General features: G+C 43.2%; 1 protein-coding gene across 1 annotated transcript in view; it reads right to left on the bottom strand.

Moving 5' to 3' along the window:
* The window catches only part of fut8b (fucosyltransferase 8b (alpha (1,6) fucosyltransferase)), a 140,359-nt gene that overhangs the window by 43,536 nt on the left and 75,989 nt on the right, over positions 1–20,834 (bottom strand). Inside the window, exon 5 of the mRNA XM_079572740.1 lies at positions 14,549–14,786. Coding sequence (XP_079428866.1) covers positions 14,549–14,786 — 238 coding nt within the window. The remainder of the gene's footprint in view (positions 1–14,548; positions 14,787–20,834) is intronic.

Here is a 20,834-nt window from a genome sequence, read left to right as displayed (position 1 = left end):
TAAGGCCGTTTTATCTGAGCAACCTCAAAGGAACGCAAGCTTCCGTGCAAATGAGCTCTTTGATCAGGCGGACCATTGTTCCACATGAAGACTGGATTTTCCCCTTTTGTATCTGCGAGCTGCCGCAGCTGCTGCCGCGGCGCTGCGCCGGCTCCAGCCTTGCCCAAACGAACGCGGAGTCAGCGGTGGCGGCAAATTGTCAGAAAACAACAGGCAGAAGGGCGGCGGTGACTGTGTTCGGATCAAAGTAAGTAATGGGGGATCTCGGGTTGCTGGAGCTAGAATTACGGTAGGGTCTGACTGATCAGAACATTAGCTTCCTCGACTTTATGCAGTTACGATACGACCAATTAGGCGAGGAACGTTTGCACGAGCGGATTAAGCAGTAAAGAGTCTTCATGGGACATTCTTGGAGAACATAAACTTGCACGCGCCAACGGTCCAGCACAGTCTTAAAGGTGGATTTGCACCAACCAAACGCACTCTCGCAGTTTGGGGGGACAACTATTAGTCTGCTCAGGTTTCCTCTATCTACCCCCACCAACCTGTTAAGAACAACATCGACCCTGAAGTACACAGTGAAGAAGTAAAAGATTGAATGAATATACTAATTTATGCAACTTTGTGATAATGAACACAGCAATACTTAGACCTACAGCAATCTCACTCTATACATTAAAAACGCAATAGAAGTACGTAAAAGAGTAAAACTAGGTTTGGTAAATGCTTGATAGTGTCTGTAATGTGATGCTCTGTCACTGTCCGAGCCTTTCACAACAAGAGTCTTGCTAAAGTGATAACATGCCGAGACTATTACTGAAGCAATGAGGAACTGAGATTCACTGGTGTTTTGGACAAGTCTTTTATTTTCAAAGACACATTCGTGAACACGGCCCCATGATTTAAATTTAGACAAATGAGAAGGAAGCGGCGTCTGACAGAACAGTAAGGATGAAGGACACACTTGCTTCTTCGCACACGGTCCAGGTGAGTAAACACACGGTGGGATCCACGCACAGAGCAGAAAGACACCGATATGAGTACTGTTGAATTAGACACAGAATGCTGGGTTTAAAAGTTCCGGATTGAGGAGCCTGGTGACTGGTCGTATATGTGCACTGTAGAGTAGCAGCCAAATGAGTACACTGACAGTAGAAGGAAAAGAGTCGACTGTGCAGAGGTGCTTTGGGTCATGATAAAACGATCCCACAAAAATGACAGATGGTCAACTCTGGAGATCGTAAGGCGGTCTAATATCGCGCTACATTGAAGCCACCCAAACCCGAGAACAAGCCTGACAGCCACACAGTGCGTGCACATATGCCATGGCTGTCCCTTAGAGCGTGTAAAATCTGTTCTCAGAGTACCATCGTCTTTGTATTTCTTTTCCTGGCACACAGAAGTTCGCACTTTTATCAGGCTAGTTGATGAAACAGTGCACATCAAGCATGACACTTGTGACAAAATGTGCGAGAGGGATAAAGCCCAATTTAGTGAGTCCAACAACTCAAAAACACAGAAGAGCTCTCCTCTCACAATCCAGCTGATTCTCTTCGTTAAACAAAACACCGCAGTGCGCTGATGTGTTGATTTATCTAAACCTCCCTTGCCATATATGCATCATGCCCCTCACAAAATCTGTAGTCTAAAAACGGATAGTATCTGCTGACAGTCGGTTACAGACCATCACGGGACAGCCTCATTTCTTCTTCCAACACGCCCCCGCAAATTCTCGATGGACGAAATGCCTAATGGGGCTTTTTCTGTTGGCTGTATTGAGCTGAGATTTTAGTTTTTAAATGGTTAGGGTGTGGGGTTAAAGGGATATGGTTGGTGTATGGACAATGTAAGGGGTGGGGGATCATGGCACAACTGTGTCGGAAGAAAATAAGACGCCAAGGGACATCGGTGAAAACTAATCTTCAGTTGCATTCACATGGCATCCCTAACAGAGCCCAGAATACTATGCCAGAATTTGTCTAACAGATTAGTTTATGTAGGCTCATGTCTCCAATCATAATACAGATGATTGTACAGATCTTTCGACCTGGTTTATGGTTAGAGTCTCTACCTTAATAGAAAACACCTGGATGAGCGAGAGCCTACACAAATACCTTATTGGTTGTTAGAAAATATGTTATTCCAAACTATAGTGGGGGATATTGTGACGTGAATCCTGGCAATGTCATCTTGGAATACACCTGTGCCGTCAGGGAAGAAGAAATCTATTGATGGAATAACCTGGTTATTTAAGATGTTAAGGTCGTCAGCTGATCTCATTCATTTGGCACATAGTGTTGCGTAATAGATCGCAAATCCAAAAGTGTACTTTGTATTTAAACCACCACCAGAGCCGTTCTGCGCACAAACTTACATTTACCAATGCGCTGTGGATTTGTCAGCATGTGCCTGGGTCAAAATGGAGGCTCATATATTGTTTTTAGCATGCTTGATTCCCCTTGCTGCCAGCGGATGGCGTTAAATTCTGTAAACACATCCTGGTTCAGCTGATCAAAACATGAAGTTATTCTTTCTCAACTTTTAGTAATGGTACCACCAAATACGTGCAGAACACTTGCTAACAGCTGACTAAGCAATAACCAATAACCCTTGTATCTGTATGATTGCAAGATATCTTTTTTTTTGGGTGCGTGATTTGCATTTTTATTATTTTTGCCTTTTTTGCTGGAGTGCCCAAATTTGCATATTCATTATATTAAGTTTAAACATGCCTTGCAGGTTTATTTTTTATTCATGCAACTTTTCTTTGCGTCTCAGGATAACCCCAATTTTCATATAATTGAACCATTAAAACACACGCACGACAACACAAGCTACAAACGATGCTACAATTTCAAATAACTTAATAACTAAACCTTTAAAGCCATACCACATAAATACATTGAGCCGTCTTCCAAATGACACTTTAGCTAGCTGGGCATTAGCGTTGAACTAGCTTAATTGCATTAGCTTCAGATGAAGGCCCTCATCAAAAACTTACATGGAAAATTGAAACAGGGAATGAGAAGGCGGGGGACAGAATCCGAGGCGGAGTATAAAGAGCTTTTTACTTTTTTTTTTTTCCAGAGAAACTGGATTATTTCACAGAATCTCAGCTGGTTCAAGGTTGAAGATAGAAGCGGGAGCAGCATCCGGGACCTTTTGCCGAGTCCCTGCTCACTTTGAGGGAAATGAACTTATTTGGCCCCACATACAAAATCGCAGATCGGTAAATGTTCACACTTATGCTCAATTTACAGTGCGCAGACTCTTAAAATTCACATTAATGTTAGCAATAGCAGCTAGTAGATTAGCTTGTGTTGAATGAACCACGGAAGTTACGCATACTTACAGTTGTGTCAATAAGTTATGTGTGTTTGCACTTTTCAAATCACCAGAACAAAATAAAATACCAAAATGACCCTGTTGAACAGTTAACACACCCCAGTTCCTAATACTGTGTATTTCCCCTTTAGCATCAATGACAGCTTTTCTCTTGTGGTCGTTGTGGAGAAGCTTCTGTATAAACTAATGGTAAAGTGGACCATTCTTCTTGGCAAAGAAGAATGGTCTCCAGTTCCTGTAAATTCTGGTAAAAAAATGTTTTTATGGTGATTTGAAAATCACAATAAATGGTTTCCCAACATCACTGACCATGAGTGAAAAAAAAAAGTTTTTTGTGTTTTTATACATATTTTTTGAGAAATGGTTAAAAAAAAAAACTTATTGGCACAACTGTATATTTTGCTCTCAGAATCTAGAAAACTACAACGTGGCCTGCATAAATCTTACATACATAAAAGGGACAGAATGAAAGCTGTAGCTATAATTGCATTAGAAATAAAAAAAAAAGCTACACATGCAAATATGATTGACACATAATGATCACAGTGGGTTCAGCTGCCAGGTTAAAAGCGTTAATGTCCTCTCTGTGAATAATCTGAAGCAACAAACCACTTCTCTCTGCCCATTCAATTCAATTGGTGATCTGTTTCACCCAAAGAGGGCGCTAACCTTCTATTATTAACTATTCTAAACTCACAGCGGCAACTTATGCGACTTTAGAATTGTGTCCAGGAAGTGCTTTTCTAAGCTTACGACCTCTGACAAAGCTTATCACTCCATCGCGGCGCACAAACAATGTCTAACCAACGACGTGTAAGTCAAGATGTGCTTGAAATTAGTACAAAATAACTTCACCCTACAGGCACTTTTCTATTTGCTTCAACCATTAAGCAAATCCAAGTTAGATTCCCGCGCAGTTCCAACATGGCTTCATTTGGGCCTTTGATTTTCTCCCCCAGAGCTATACGTTTCATTGGATGACATTGTGTGTGCCGAATGTACAGCACCCTCTCCTCTCGGCTGCCTGCCCGCACAACCCGCCCGCCGCCTCGCCTCCAGGGGGACACTCTTAAGAGAAAGTGGGCCAACCAGACAGAGATACGCAGTGAAGTGGGACCAGGATTTTCTGCTATAAAAATAACAATGCAGGAATTAGTCAATATAAGGCTTGTTGCTGGAGGAATGTAGTATACAGCAAACTAAAGGCCCTATTTCAGATGTGTGCGCTGAGGCTCCTTGTCCAGAAGGTTTTCAGAAGGCCCTGGACGAGAGGCAACGGCCAACACTTGTACTATGGAGATGCCTGCTTGAGAAGCTTTGTCGAAATAAAAGTGTCCTGGAACTTGTAGCGTGGAACTTGGCTGCACGGTGGCTGAATGGTTAGAATTCTTGGCTCACAGCAAGAAGCTCCAAGGTCAAAGGTCATACCGCCTTTGCTCAGATCTCGAAGCTAAGCAGGAAAGGGCCGGGCTGGTACTTGGGTGAAGTTAGTGAGTGAATGGGTGGTTGGCGGTGGTCGGAGGGGCAGACTGGTTGCCTCGCTTACGTCAGTCTACCCCAGGGCAGCTGTAAGGAGCGTCTGGAAAAGTGCTATATAAGATTAACGCATTATTTTTCTTATTAGGTTAGATGCCCAGTGTTACGGCCCCAGGCCTCCTGGTTCCCTCCTTGTTGTATGTTTTTGTCAGTGTGGCCTAAACCTGTTGTCTCCATGTACATATTGCTGCTGTGGTCCTGAACTGCGATTGGTGGAGCGCATTGGGGCCCTGGCCGCCTGATTGGGGGAGCAGCTCAACACCTGGAGAGCTCGTTGAAGCCACCTGTGCCAGCCACTATAAAAGGACTCCACCATGGCTCATTCGGGGCTGCTGGTCTCTGTGTGACCAGTATGCCAATTGTACTCTTGTTTAGGTAGGCTGCTGGTCCTTGTGACCAGTACGCCATTTGCATTTGCTTTTGTGTCTGTGTTCCTTCGTGTCTGTCATGACTTTGTTTTCCAGGAACACTCGTTTTAGTTTGTGTCTCATTTTGTTTGTCACTCGTTTTGTTATTTAGGCCTTTTGTGACACGTTGTGGAGACACTCGTAAGTTTTGTCTAGTTGGTTTTGTACACTTGTTTTAGTAACCTTGATTTGGTTAACCTTTTGTAAATAGCCTTTGTTTGTTATTTATGTCACTCCGTGGTTAATTTTACCTTTTACACTCCTTTTATTAAATTACAACTTTATTTTACCATTTTACATCTTGGTTTTTGTTACGTCCTTAACTAGCAGAGCCGGGTCGTAACACCAGCCATACCAGGCCTTTCTGTGTGGAGTTTGCATGTCGTTCCTATGTCTGCGTAGGTTTCCTCCAGGCACTTCCATTTCCCCTCCCTCCAAAACCATACTGGTCACGATGGCCCACAATGGCAGCACACAGAGTCGCAGCGGCTCAGGCAAACCCAACATCTGATCTACGTTATTTTGTTGTACAATTGTATAATGACACATTTTCTTTCTTCCTCTCTTCTTCATCCTCCAGCAGAATGAAACCCAATCAAATCGAAATAGTCATTTGAATGGTCACAATTGGAAAATCATTTCGTATTTAACAACCCGGGACCTGGCCTGGCAAGCCAGCCTGACTTGCTCCATGTATGAGGTGCATGGGATGACAGCCTAGGATTGAGCTGTTTTGCTTTGGAAATCACAGCACTGGAGATGGGAGTTTGTGACGCGTCACTTCCAGCTTCAGTCTCTATGTGGGCCGCTTGTCCTGGCGTTTATCGGTCAGCTGCGACGAGCGCATCCAGAGCGATTAACTTTGTGCAGTGAGAGGTTTTGCAGCTCGTTTATACTTCTCTAAACGGATACTAAAGTTGGACCCGAGTTTTTGGGATTATATTTTCAGAAACAGAGTTAGACGTTAATGGAGCAGCTTTAGAACTTTGCCTCGGCAAGAGTGCTGACTAGAATTGAGAATTGTGTCGTACAGTTGTGCTGGGGCTGATGTTTCGCCGGCTGCGCCTCAAATCTTCCATTCTTTAGAGACTCAATGGTTTAGTGTTGATCTTCCCAGACTGTCTTCCCATGTATGTCACACATGAGGCAGGTCAGGCTGGCTTTCCAGGCTATTCGGGCCAAAATCTGGTTTAATAATATGCATTTAGATAATTTACTCTGACCTAATTCCACAAATATCAGCTGTTTTTAAGTAAGAATTATGTTATGTACCCTGTCATCATTTGCACTTTTTTATTAAATATTGAAATCATCTGACTAACTGACTAATTCGATTTATTTAGTCAGGAAGTCCCACTGAGATCTCAAAATCTCCTTTTTAAGCAAATCCCAGCACCAATGGGGACCCTAATGTACATGTTTTTGTAGTGGAGGGATACCAGAGCAACCCGGATGAAGCCCACACACTAGGAGAACATGCAAACCCTGCACAGAACACGCCGCGCAGTCCTTGCTGCGTGGCGAGAGCGCGTTTAATGATGCAGCCAGTCTCCATGGGAACGCCCACTAAACAGTGTCATATTTGTATCCTCCATCGGAGAGAAAACAATGAAGAGCTGCACCGTCGCTCGCCGCTTAACAACTGCATTAGCCACATGTTGTGTGTTTTACCGAGGAAAGAGACCAAACCTTGAGCTCACAGTGCACGTTTTTGGGCCGACGGAGGAAAACGGCGTTCAGGCATTTTAGAATACACAATCATAGGAGCTGCATACAGATTCCATTGCTTGAAGGTATGTTAGCATTCAGCACGCTCCATGGCAAGAATGTTCATGAAAGGGCAACTTCCTGGCTAATAAAAGTGGGCTTACTAATCCAGCACTGCTCTGTTGTGTTGGTGTCCACATTGTTAACAAGACGAGCAGGACGGATTGAGGCTTTCCACTGTGTAAATGATCAGTCTGTGGAAGGACATGAAGGCCAGTAGGTGCAACGGAGAGTGTGTTCGAGAGGTGAACGGAGCAGCACGGGACAAACAGGTGAACCTACAGCTCTAGGAGATACTTTAGATACGATTTTCCAACAATTACTCGGCCATAAATGAAGGAAAGAATATTCATTCAAATTAAAGTTAAAACATCAGATCCAGTGGTAATTCTGGAGTCCTAACGCAGGGAAGTCCATCCGTCTTTGTCAGGACATCATTTCACTGAAAGATTAACTCCATCTACACTGGACCGGACTTAATTTATCCACATTTACATAAAATTATCTTTGCGCGTCCACATGCTACATGAACTCATCCATCATTAAAAGCTCTGTATCTGATTTTATATATTTTTTTACTCTAATAGTGAAACGAAATTTGTTTTGTCCACTTTCAGTATATTGCATATGCAGCGTTTTGTGAAGAAGAAAAAAATGAGTGTCTAGTAAGATGTTTTTGCTGATTGTGAGCTTGTTAAGTCTTTGTAAGCATCATTCATCATGGTTACATGAACGAGGGGAAACTGGATCTCCCAGCTAGAACAGGGTAACCAAACCTGGGAGGTGCAGATGGGTTGGGGGGGGGTGGGGTGATCTGACTCCGTCCATCAAGACCACAGTACTAGTCCAATGAGGACGATAGGAGAACTAACTAGAGGCTGGATCAGTGCAGAGGATGCTCTATGAGACAGAGCTCTAAATACAAGGTCCACCTGTCAAATAATCTTTCAACCCAAGTCTTTTTTTTTATTCAGCCTACCCTGCAATCTCATTAATATGCATGAAAGCATGCATATTAATGAGTCGGGTCATTCACCTGTCATTCACTTGCCCAGTTGTTGTGAGAAAGTTGGTTTCGCTCATTTCAATTTAAGGACAAGTCGTCACGTAAGTTAGGACTGATAATTTAAGCCTATCCTCTGATATGTCCATGTTCCGAGTCTTCTCTCACAGCAGCATGATTCCCAAAGAAATAAGCTTCCTCTTGTTGTTCTTGCTGTGCTTTAGTGCTGTTTTCAGAACTGTGCGGTTAGAGGTGCTTGCCCCACATTAGTGAGAAGGGCCCTTTGTGCTGAGGTAAACACAAGGCCGTGACACACGACTTCGGGGCCTGAAGCAGCTGCTTGGTCTGCTTATACGCTGGACCCGCCCTGTCGGTTCCATCCGATACAAACTTTGGCTGTTACTATGTTGTAGTTTAAAAACATCTAATTTGGGCTGGGTACCCTTAAACAATACCAGTCTGGTATCGGAAAAAAAGTTTAGGTTCTACTGGTACGGAAAAATTTCCCAATTTTTTTTTGCCCAATTTCTTCCCCATTTCTTCCCTAGTTTTCCCCACTTTTTCTAAAATGATTATTATTATTTTTTTTTCAATTATTATTATTGGTTTATTTGGTTGGGACAAGCCACACTGTAGCCCTAATTTCCATCTGTCGTCCCCATGCGCACTCTCAAACACACTCTCCTTCATCCTTTCCTAAGGATGAAGTAATGTTTTTTACCCATTTCTTGAGATTGGAGATGAACCTGATATTGTAAATTTGCAGACCTTTCACACATTATTGTTCTGTTTTCTGGTACTTGATGACATATATTTGAGTACAGGTATTGATCGCTTCGGTATGATAAAACAATTCTTGAGTAGAATGGATAACATGGCTTCCAGAGTAGAGGTTTGCGGGTGAAGCCGGTTGAGAAGGAGGAAACGCGGGTTGCCTTGGTTGTTGCGTGTGCTCGGTTGTTGCGTGTGCTCGGTAAGCATGCGATCATCAAAGCCCGATCATCAAAGTGTACAGTACATCCTTTTTTCTCAAGACGAGACCGCACTGGAATGCCAAAAAGGCGGGAGCTATTTTCAGGGCAACGGTGCCACAATATGGATCCATAGGGGCCCCCGGCTGGTGAGACACCGAGCGGAGTAAAGACGTTAGATAGCAAGGGAGGGGGGTGGGGTGAGGGGGGGGGAAGGACACTTGAAAGGCGGCAAAATGAGACCGGGCTGAATGCGCCGGAGATAAGACGCACGAGGGGAACCCAGGAGAGCAGCAGTCAAAACCACAACCGATACGGGATAAAAATGAAGAGCGGCGTGGAAAAAAAGCTACGGTGGAGAAGGCGGAGAGGTGAGGGAGGGAGAGAGGGAGGGGGGAAATTGGATGTTGAAGCTACAGTGGTCAGATAGCGCAGCTGGCTATTTAGCAGCACTTTGGCGTCACACTGCTCGGAAATGCATTTACTGTGAAGGGGGGGTGGGGGGGGGGAATGGGGCCCGAGAAGATTATAGGGATTTCTAGAGTCCACATCCGCTCCCAAAGGTCCCCTATAGTGACTTCACAGTGGCAGTGATAATTGCTGGAGTGGTCGAGCTATACGGCGCATTAGCGAGATGGGGAGCACCGATGTGTACGGTCCATGCGAAGTACGAAGCCACAGGAGCTCACGGGTCTCCGATTTAGAGGTTTCACCATTTATAAATGCGGTCTGAGTCAGGTTTTTATCTCCCACTGAGATGTTCTCCTGCGTGTTTGTGAAGTACGAACAGCTACATTAAGACGAGACCTCCCGTCAAATTAGAAGGAGAGCGTTTGTCAACAGCAGTTTTCAGGTCTTTCCACAGATTTTCAATAGGATTTAGGTCAGGACTTTAAACGATTCCACTGTAGATTTGTCTTTGTGTTTAGGGTCATTGTCCTGCTGGAAGGTGAATCTTCGCCCCAGCCTCAGTTCTCTTGCTGACTCCAGCAGGTTTTCCTCAAAGATGTCCCTGTATTTGGCTCCAGCCATCTTCACAACTATTCTTACAATCTCCCGCTGAGGAAAAGCAGCCCCACAGCATGATGCTCATGGTGCACTCATGTATGGAGCAAACCTAACACTGCTCATCGTCCTAACGTTTTGCATTTCTAAAGCTTCTTCCACATGGAGCTGTGTCCTCCATATGACTTCTGGCAAACTTCAAACTGGATTTCTTATGGCCTCCTTCCAATAATGACTTTCTTCTTGCCACTCGACCATGAAGGCCAGATTTGTGTAGATACGACTTACCAGTGCTCTCCTTGTTCGGTCTGTTATTTTAGGTGGACGGCCGTGTCTTGGTAAGTTCACACAGTGGTGCTATACTCTTTCCATTTCTGAATGATGGATTGAACAGTGCTCCGTGAGATGTTCAAATCTTGGGAAATCTTTGTATAACTGAACGTTGCTTTAAACTTCTCCACAGCTTTATCCCTGACCTCACTGGTGCTCCTTGGCCTTCATGATGTTGTTTAGTGACCATAGCTCTGAGGCCCTCACAGAACAGCCGTAATTATACAAGTAGTAATTATACTAGAGTAGATTACACACAGGTGGCCTCTATTTAACCGGCAAGGTGTGAACATTCTGCAGTCATTAGGAATGTTATAAAGGTAATTTAATCCACTCAAAAAAATGCTGTATGAATACTGATGCACGCCCCACTTTTCACCTTTCTATTTTTTGAAAAATAACAGAATCATGTATCATTTTGCTTTCACTTCATAGTTGTACTTCTGTGTGAACTTTCAGTAAAAATTGAAAATAAAATCTTTATGTTTATGGTTCTAAACATGACAAAATGTGCAAAAGTTCAAGGTGTATTAGTACTTTCGAGAGGCACTGTATATATGAGTAAAACATGTATTGCAAGTTTTCTGTGATTTTATGTTTTTCCATATCAAAATATGACATTCCTAAAAATGTCAAAATTGCCTATATTTTCAGCATCAAAAATCTGTATAATGGATAGATCGAGGTTTTAATGTATTGTATTATTTTGTTTGCACATTAGTGAAAAAATGTGCAAGTGAATAGTGAAGAAAAATCAAATTTCGCCTTGTTCTTTTGGGTTTAAAGCTCAGTAAATCAGGCAAGGAATTTGATGTGATATAATTAGAATTAATAGATAGTTAGATTACAAGGTTGTGATCACAAAAAAAATCAAGTAAACTCTGCAAATTCACATAGTTTTGCTTTTTTGATAATAATTATTGAAACACTTATTTTAAGTCTATTCTTGAAAATGCAAAGAAAAAAAAGTTTGATATTGATGCAAAAATATATTGTTTTACGCAGGAAAAAATCACAACTTTTCCTCGCCCACGAAATCAGGCATTTTAGCCCCGCAATAAATACAAAAACTGCCTGCGAAATCCTGGAGGAACTGATTAAAAAATCCGTCCAAAAAATCCTTCAAAATATTGTTGAGTCCAAGACTGGAAAGTTTGGAGTCCGTAGGAGCTACTAAAGCGGTGAGGCCCTGAAGTTTTGTAACGAATGCGCGAGAACATTTCTCCGGTCGTTCGTAAGGGTGGCCCCCAGAAAGGAAATTTGGATTATAGCGAATGTGCAAGGATAAGACGGTTTTGTGAAGCGATGTTGTAGCAACTTCTGGGATATTTTTGCCTCGCTGGCAACAAAACGTCACAAAATGATCATTGTATGGGGTAAGTTTTGTCATTTTTATACTCTTACATGAAAGCTAAGATGTTAAGGGAGGAAATTACTGTAAATCTATATTTACCCCTGCCGTGTCTCGCCTTAAACTCATATAATTTCAGCTGTGGATGGATTTGTTATTGTCACTGCACTGATAGCACAAGGGGCATCGCGGCTTAATATATTATGTCTATACATGCGTTTCCAATGACATCACACATAGTTCCCCCGGCCATTTTGAATACCTAAGAAGAATAATGCAGTACTACAACATGTAACAATATCTCTATTCAGGATATAAAAGAAAGACAACTGATTGACATAGATTGACAGGAAACAGAAAACCTTTCTCTGTGATTTTTACAGTTTGTCATGTCAACAGAGTCTCAGTCAGTGTTTAAGCTGCTCAAGACGTTAGCATGCTACCGGTTACCAACTGTCAACACAATAAACACATGTGTGGCTCACATCTATGAACACTGAGGAAATACCACAGTACCAGCTCAGCTCTGACTGACTAGCTGTTTGTGGTCCAGGGCTTTCTCTTGGAGAGGTCAGAGCTGAGCTGGTGAAGCTAAATGCTAACCGGTAGCATGCTGACTCACTGGTTTCTTCACATACTGTAAACGTGCGTCTCTTGGGCCGTGTTTTTTCTGTTATCTTCTTGAGCAATGATTACGAGTACATTGAAATGCCACTGTCAATCAGTTGTCTTTCTTTTATATCCTGAGTAGAGATATTGTTACATGTTGTAGTACTGCACAATTCTACTTCGGCATTCAAAATGGCCACCATAACAACAAAAGTCACATGACTAAAAGGCATGTCTAAGCGATGTGACATCTCATGGCTCTTTTGAATGGCTCTCGAGGGTTCGAACCAGATCTCAATTGTGAAAAGAGCCGGATCTTTTTATTTCAGTCATTTTTACCCAGAATTCTCCTGAACAAACACAAGAATCAGCCAAACAATGGAGCAGGTGACACAAGTGAAAGCTTTTTGCATTGAAGTCAAAGCTAAATGCACTAAAAATGATTTGGCAGACGGTTGCAGCCTCCTCATACTCATTTTTCAAAGCATAAATATCAGTCCCATTATAATTTTAGAGTTCTTGAATTAAAAAAAAAGTGTCCCTTTTATCGATCGCGTCTTAGATATTGTGAGTTATCTGGCTGGGGTTATTAAAAAGAGCCAGTCTTTTGAACTGCCATAGAACATTCTGATGTCACATGGATAAAAACTGTTGGGGTATGTACTGTATATATGTTGACTACATCTTCACTGTATCAAATGAGAAGTCCCAGCACAAAGTTGACTAAAGTACATTAAAAAAGCCACATTAGTACCCTCGACAAGGGGGGGGATGCATGAGTTGACTGTCCTTTCCAATCGCATCACGGCGTTTGTTGGCGCTGTAAAGAGAAACCTGCTGCTAATGCTAACGGCGCCTGCCAAAAAGCTTTAACTGAAATTGCATTGTCCGAATCACAGCCAACGCAGTCGCACTTTGTTTTCTGCTGCGGAAGCACAAAACGCAGCGAGTCTGGCACTGCGTTTTATAGCGTGGGCAGTCCCCCGAGTTGATTTGATTACAGAGCCACTAATGACTGCGAGTTGAGGAGCTGACTGGCCGCTGTTCAGGCTTGCGTCCCGCCTCAGGCCCGAAGTGGGAAAGGCTCCAGTCAGCCCCTCAATGTCCTCTGGGATCAGAATGTTCAGATAGAGAGACTTCACTGTGATATCGCAACGGTTGTCAAAATACTGTCGGTGACAACGCTCTTGGAAAGTCGTTTTTGAATCAGTCCAAACACACAGCTCCCCCAAGTGCGTCAACATAAAAATAAACAGACATTGGGTGTGTTTTCCGCACATGTAAGGCCTTTTTCTCGGACAGATGTGATGCTTTGTATCATCTAATTTGACTAACTTGACTCTGACTAGACAAAGCTCCCGGTGAGTGAGTGATTGGTGGTAGTCGGAGGGGTGGATGATGCATATTTAGAAATGACCAACTCTAACCACAAACCCAAGGCCGGTCGCAGATCAAAATGTGGTCTTGCGTAGTTTTGCCTTCGACACGTCACCCCTCTAAAGGGCTTGTTCCAGCAGGCTTTAAAAAGGTGTCAGAATGTCAACTAACCCAACTTTTTGAAGGCAATTTTAATGCCCAAAGTTTGATTAGATCATATAAAGCAGAGGAATGAAGTAAAGTGTTGATATTCTGAAGTATTCTACAAATTGGGCAGCGATTGAGCAAACTAATTGTGTAAAATGGACAAAAACAGATTCTCAATTCACAGAAAACGTCGGCAAAACATGCAGTTGAAGGTGTTTTGGACGTGCCTGGCCAGCCATCAACTTCAAAAACAGTCTAGAACTTTGCGAACAGCCAATAAACGTTCAAAATTTCTTACATCGATCCAAACACAGTCCATGTTGTCATGACGTGAAAATCAAATGAACCACAAGTAAAATATTTTCTTCAATGTTTTACAAGAATGTCTCTGCATAGATAGTCTCTGGTTAGGTCGACCTAAAGGGGCTCTCGACCCCAGAGAGGCACTTTAGGGTCAATCCAACCACAGCACATTGATTGAAAAAGCCGTTGCGTTGATTCCTCCTAAAATCAGTCAAATCTGAACGAGTTGCTAATGACTCTTTGAATCCTAACATTTTTGTCTCCGCTCTACCGGCCAATGCATCGCAAAACCAGTTTGTATTTCTGATGGATTCATGACTTAAAAACAAAAGTCAAGCAATGCCGTTACTTGCGAAAACAAGGTCTGGCGTGGCTGAATGGAGGCGGTGGCCCTTACCTGACCAGTGTCCCGTGGACGCCCCGGAGCGGTCCATGCAGGAGTTGCTGACGGGCAGGAAGACGGTCTCCCAGCCTCCCGGGGCGTACCTCCAGTTGTGCGACTCCAGGATGAGGGTGCGCTGGGTCCCGTAGGCGATCATGAAGCAGTAGACCACGTGGTGCAGCTGGCAGCCGTACCCGCAGCCCTTGTTGATGTTGCACACCAGTTTTCGCGCCTTGCTGCAGTCCGGAGGGTTCTGTGATCGGGGGACAGGCAGAGAAAGGGTCAGTTCCTTTACTACCAAATAATAGGTTTGAATTCATTGAGAAGTCTTTCAAATGAGCATGAGGGGCACTTTTGGTTTGCGATGACATACGATACAGTGACCTGGAATGTTCCGCTGTGTGACTGTGTGAGCTTCTCAAAGGGGCCCCTGACATCAACTGACAACCAGCTAGCACCAATGTTGAAATCACAGCTAACACTTCCACCCCTTTTCATGTAGCAAAAAGTAACATAATATTTGGCATTTCAAGTATCACCAACACTGCAAAGTGCCCTTGATTCGGGTGCACTTTTTCAGGTGGTCTCGGTCCGCTTCCAAACGGACTCTGGTGCGGTTCACTTCAGGTGTGAATATAAACCACGGCTGATCCGAAACAACTCCAGGATACATGCTACTACGATGGATGCTACAAACAATGAGCCGTGGACAGACCTGGAGCAACGAGGAGGCCTCCTGGAGATTTGGGCAGATGCACTAACACAACTGCTAGAAAAGACACAACAATGTGTTTGTGTTTAGCGAGAAAATGAAGGAGAGGGGCTTCGAGCGTCTTCTAAACAGCCGCGGCGTCAAAGTGGGAAAAACTTCGTCAAACTTAAATGAAAGTACGAGACGCATTAAAGAAGAGGAGGGACAAGACCAACAGTTTGTCCCATGGACATAATAGAAACGACCCTTCATCCACACAAAACACTCTTCCTCCAGCTGCTCCGGTGAAGCTGAGGTTAATGGTCAGTGGTTTATTCTCTCACATTTCTTTTATTATCATAATACAATATAATAATATCAAATATTCATTTATATTTCATTTGCTGTGGTCAGTGCTGTCCAATGGGAGCATCGATCGTCACACACATGTTTACAAAATTTCATCCGCATTTGATCCGGAACAAATCTGGGGACCAAAGGCATGTTCTGGTCTGAATACACCCTTATTGAATTAGTCAATTCGCCTTAACAAGACATATCCAGGACTAACCGTAGACTAAACCGAAGCCTTTGTAACCAACCAAGGAAATGCCCGCCTTAACCAAGGGCTTCCAGTTTAGCTCTACCCAAATCTAAAAGCTTTTTTGTCACTTTGTTGCCACTTTTCCATCACACTCTCGTAACATTTTGTTTTTTGTCACTTATGTCGTGTGTTTGTCATTTTTTTGTTGCATTTTCATCCTCGTTTTCGTCGCTAATTTATTCAAGAGGCTTCTAGATTAAGCCAAACTGGAGAAAAAGTGCTCTGTTCAGGTGGGGGTTAAGAGGTTAAGAACCTCGTCGTTGACAGGAACAATTCTAAAAGAACAGTTTGCCCTCACTCCAGGTCGGTTTGACATAAGGTTTTGAACACTTCCTCCTTTGTCTCCGCCACGAGGGCTCCATTCATTACTCACCAACACACTTCAGACACATAAGCCTCGAAGTTCAGTTTCTGCTGTAAATATTTACTGTTACGCAGCTGGCACAAAAATACACTATAATCCTATTTCCTTAATGTTTCCTAAGACCTATATCTCCTTTTCAAGAAAACTTTTATTGGTGACCTGCTTTCACGTAAGACGCTTAGGCCTAAAGCATTGTTAGCGCTGGTCTTTTCACAGCGCACTTTGGCTCTGACTGAAATAGCGAAGGCGCACATGGAAATCCTTCTATCTCTTCTTCTCCTCTCCTTCTTTTTTGGCTCGCTTCCCTTGCCTTCTCTTTTTTTTTTTTTTTATCCTCAAGCGCTCATTATTTTTCACTCAAACCACCATCGCTGCGATTGTTTCTCCAAGCACTGGTGCCACCTTGTCTCGTAAATTAGCTTCAATGCCACGACCGTGGTGACGGAGAGAATACCAAACACGGAGCAGTTAGCGACAGTTACGCTTGCTCTCCATCTTGCATAACTGTTGATTAAACTGTAAAAAAAAAAAATGTTTATGTGTCATGTCTATGTAGGGCTGAAAAAAACATTTTGGGGACTTAGGACTGTTTTGGTGAAGATGTTTTAATTTGCCTGGAGCTCCCTCTGCAGGTGGAAGTGGGATTTACAACAAAAATGAATGGTTCCAAAAGCCAGTGCAGATCTTTATGGGAGTGACCAACAGGTGGCGCTGTGAGGTAAAGTTCAAGCTGATTGGGAAACTACTTCCTGTTTGTCGCCAACTTTTTACACTAACTTCCTCGCTTGGAAAGGCTTTATTTTACACTACCTTCAATACATTGTACCTACCAAGTTAAGTACAATACAACATGCTAAACTTGTATTTAACTTGACAAGATGGAATAACATTTATTAGAGGTACTTTAGCCCCTTATACTCGGGGTCTGCAACCTTCAATATCAAATGAGCCACTTTGGTCAGTCTTAAAGCAGAACTAAGTAACTCATGCCCCTAGACGCCATAAGCGCCACTGCAGGTGTCGTAGCATGTTGCGGTTTTTTACTCATTATTTGTCCGTGAGAGTAAATACTACGCTGACAGAAAAGACAAAGTGAGAGAGGGATATTGTACATCCAAGTACACAATGGAGATCATTTTTTTCACTCAAACTTGGCTGTAAATACTCTTTAAATGGTGCTAGCCCGCAGTTAGCTTGGCCTGTTAGCCTGCTAGCTTCTTCTTCGTGATTCTATTAGTGTGTATTGATGGGTCCGAGCCAGAGTTGTAGGTGTGGTTTTCTGGCCGGAGATGAAAGACCCCCCAAACATCCCATTAACACTTGTATTAGCCCCAGAGGGACTACGAAAAGGATTTATTAGGTAAACAAGTTACTTATACTGCTTTAAACCAAAAGGAATATCTCAAAGTACTTTTATCCGCACACAACAAAGCAAACACATTTTTGTAGTCGATTGTATGATATTGAAGAAAATATGTAAAAGTTAATAAATCATGTTAAATCTTTGAAACTGCACTGATTGTTGGACATCAGCGGATCTGGATTCACACTCTCGCAGACTGTTACACATATTGATACACATGATGAGTTTTCTTTTTCATCAACTACAGAGTTTTTCATCACAGTTCAAAAGAGCCGCACCACAGGCTTTAAAGAGCCTCTCTTGAGATAATGGTGTCCTTCCCCTGAATACGTTATGTACCTCCAAACTACTAATACACATTCTCCCATTGTGTATGTACTACATGAAGATTGTTACAAAGCACATTGCAATGTCGTCAATTTTGATGGTACAATGTATCAAGGGTAGAATAAAGTGTTTCCAAATAACCACCCATCGTTCGTGTTCTCGAAGTGCGTCCCATCTGCAAACAGCTGCTCTGTTTAATTGTTTAGCTGATCATTAAATGGTAAACGGTCTCTATTTATAAAGCACTTTTCCATCTATATTAACCACTCACAGTGCTCTACATCAGGCAGGGAGGGTGAATGGTCTTGCCCAAGGACTTAACCACAACATGTACCTGTGGAAGCCGGGATTCGAATCGCCAACCTCTCAGTTACACACCGACCATTAACCTACTGTTCAAACAGAATACAGAAATACGTAAAAGGTTTGGTATGCGTTTCTTCTGAAGCAATTTCACACAAAGAACACAAGGAACAGACACTTCACCCACGATGCCCATGTATGCATCTGATTGGCTGATGTGAAGGACTTTTTAAGCCGTGAGTATGGGGTGATAGAGGCACTTTGTTCAAGAGGAGGGAGCAGTTTTGGAGGGCATGAGGTAATCAGGACACAAGGCTCCCACTGGCTATCAGATCAGCAGGAGACCAGGAGGACATGTACAGACCGACATGCTTTATGACCATGTCTGTGAAAGGTGCCATATATAAATAAATAAAGATCTTCTTCTTCCTCTACTACAGAGATAAGTGAGCTAAAGTCCTTTTAGTCAGAAAAAGTAACAATCCAAACAGCTTGTGCTGGGCAAGACTCTCTGCTCAGCAGCACATGCCTTCTGTCCCTACTATTGTTCTGGCTAATGGACGTTCACTGGAGAATCAAACAGATTAACTGCTAAGCTCTTCCCAGAAGATGGAGGAAGGAAAGATTGTGGAGGGAGCTGCAGGAGGAAGCGGGAGGAGGAGGAGCTGACCAGTGCAGGAAACCACGCTCTGAAACAGGGACAAACCAAGGAGATGCTGCACCGTTTCAGAGGGGACTAAAAGCCAGGTTTACTGGCTGGCTGGTGCTATGGTTTCCCCGACCTCCAAAAACATGCTGCTCAGGTTGACCCACAGAGCCGGCGCGGCTCAGTTGCAGTGGCTCAGAACTAACACCTGAACGCTATTCCGTTGTACGGTTGTACAATGACAAATAAAGCACTTAAGATGAAATATTTTTCATTTACATAGATGCAGCATGACATCACTTTGTCGAACCATGACGGTATGCTGTGAATCTGTGCCACCAGCCCGTCAGAAAAAACATTTATTTCTGCTTTTCCACCACGAGCAACAAGGGAGTACAGAGGTTAGTGCTCGTGCTTCACAGCTAGAAGGTCACGGGTTCGATTCCGACCAGGACGAGGCTTTTCTGTGTGGAGTTTGCATGTTCTTCCTGTGTGTGCGTAGGCTTCCTCCAGTTATCCGGGTTGTAAAGTCAATTTCATTAGACACAAAATGAGAAACAAATTTGTATTTACACTGTTGGCCTGAAGGTGCTTAACTTGCACTTAAAGGAAAAGGGAAGTAGAAAATACCAACACACACACACACACACACACACACACAAAAAGTGGGCGAATTGTCTTGCCCGTGAACAAAAGAACAGTCTTCTTCCCATCCGGGTATAAGACGATGTTATCTGAGTAAACAAATGTGTCTTTCTGTTATAACCGCTGCTAATGATGAAAATCCTGCTGAGATGGCCAAACCGCCGCGTGGACAGCCGTGCACTCTGAGCAGATTGGAACAGCAGTGGCCGAGGGCTCGATCGCGGAGGCGAGAGGAGCGCCCATCTCTCCCGCTTTTTTTTTTTTTCCCCATAACTGCGGTGATCTTGAAAAGCTAAATCTGTGAGAATTCGCCATCGCGCACTTTCCAGCTATACGAGCTCCGCCTGTAATGATCGACTCCTCTTCTACGTTAGCATGCATTTGTCAACCGCACTTTAAAGTCTAGCCCGAGTTTGCATTCCAAAACTCCTGACGACGCTCTAGGAACCACAGATCCCTCCACAATAGACAAGTGTAGGTTATGGCGACGCACAAAAACAACAACATCCAAGCTTGGTTGAGACCCAAAGAGCCTGTTCTTCGGATATACCGAACAGCAAGTGGATGCGATGGAAGTGTTGAAGCGCAGGTAATTACCCGCTAAAATGCCAAGGCCGAGATGAGGGAAAAAGAAAGAGGGAATAAAAAAAACAGGCTTAAACGTCTCTTTCGCTGCCGGTCTTGTCTTCATAATTAGCTTGAGCGCAGGTACGTTTCAACCGCATATAGCGCTCATTATGGTTTGTGACTGTGGCTTGAGGGAGGGCTTTGAAGTGGAATGGCTGCGCCTGGAGGGGAAAAAAAAACAAAAAACGACGCTTATAAAATAGGTATCGGAAAAGACACTTCTGATATCGTTGGGGAGGCGGTGATGCGAAGGTAGGGTTTCATGGTAACTAGGGCTGGGTGCTGTAAACCTCTTAACAAATGCATCAAATTAGCGACAAAACAAGGAGGAAACAAGAATGACGATGCAACAAAAAAGTGTCAAAAGGTGAGCAAGAAAGCCACAAAAGCGCAATGAAAAAAAGAATAAGAAAGCGATCAAAACTCAATAAAATGGCGGTAAAAATGAGATGAAAAAGGAAGTGAAAAAAGAGACGGCAACAACGCAAGGAAAAAGATCAGTGTGGATGAGTTTTGTAGGCCTTAGCTTTCAAATAAGGCGTTACCCTGGGAGGTAAGCGTTTAGAAGAAAAGTTGAGGTACTACAGTTATAGAAAAAATGAAAGCACTGAAAAAAAAAAATATCGTGTACCTTGCCCATTTTTTCCCCTATTTTTTTTGTTTTTTTGCCCAATGTTTGCTCAATTTTTCCACATTTTTAACAAATGTTTTTCTTATTTTTGCTCAATTTT

This window comes from Gobius niger (assembly GCF_951799975.1).
Source record: "Gobius niger genome assembly, chromosome: 15".
NCBI classification, from domain to species: domain Eukaryota; kingdom Metazoa; phylum Chordata; class Actinopteri; order Gobiiformes; family Gobiidae; genus Gobius; species Gobius niger.
This window is presented reverse-complemented; position numbering and strand designations above follow the sequence as displayed.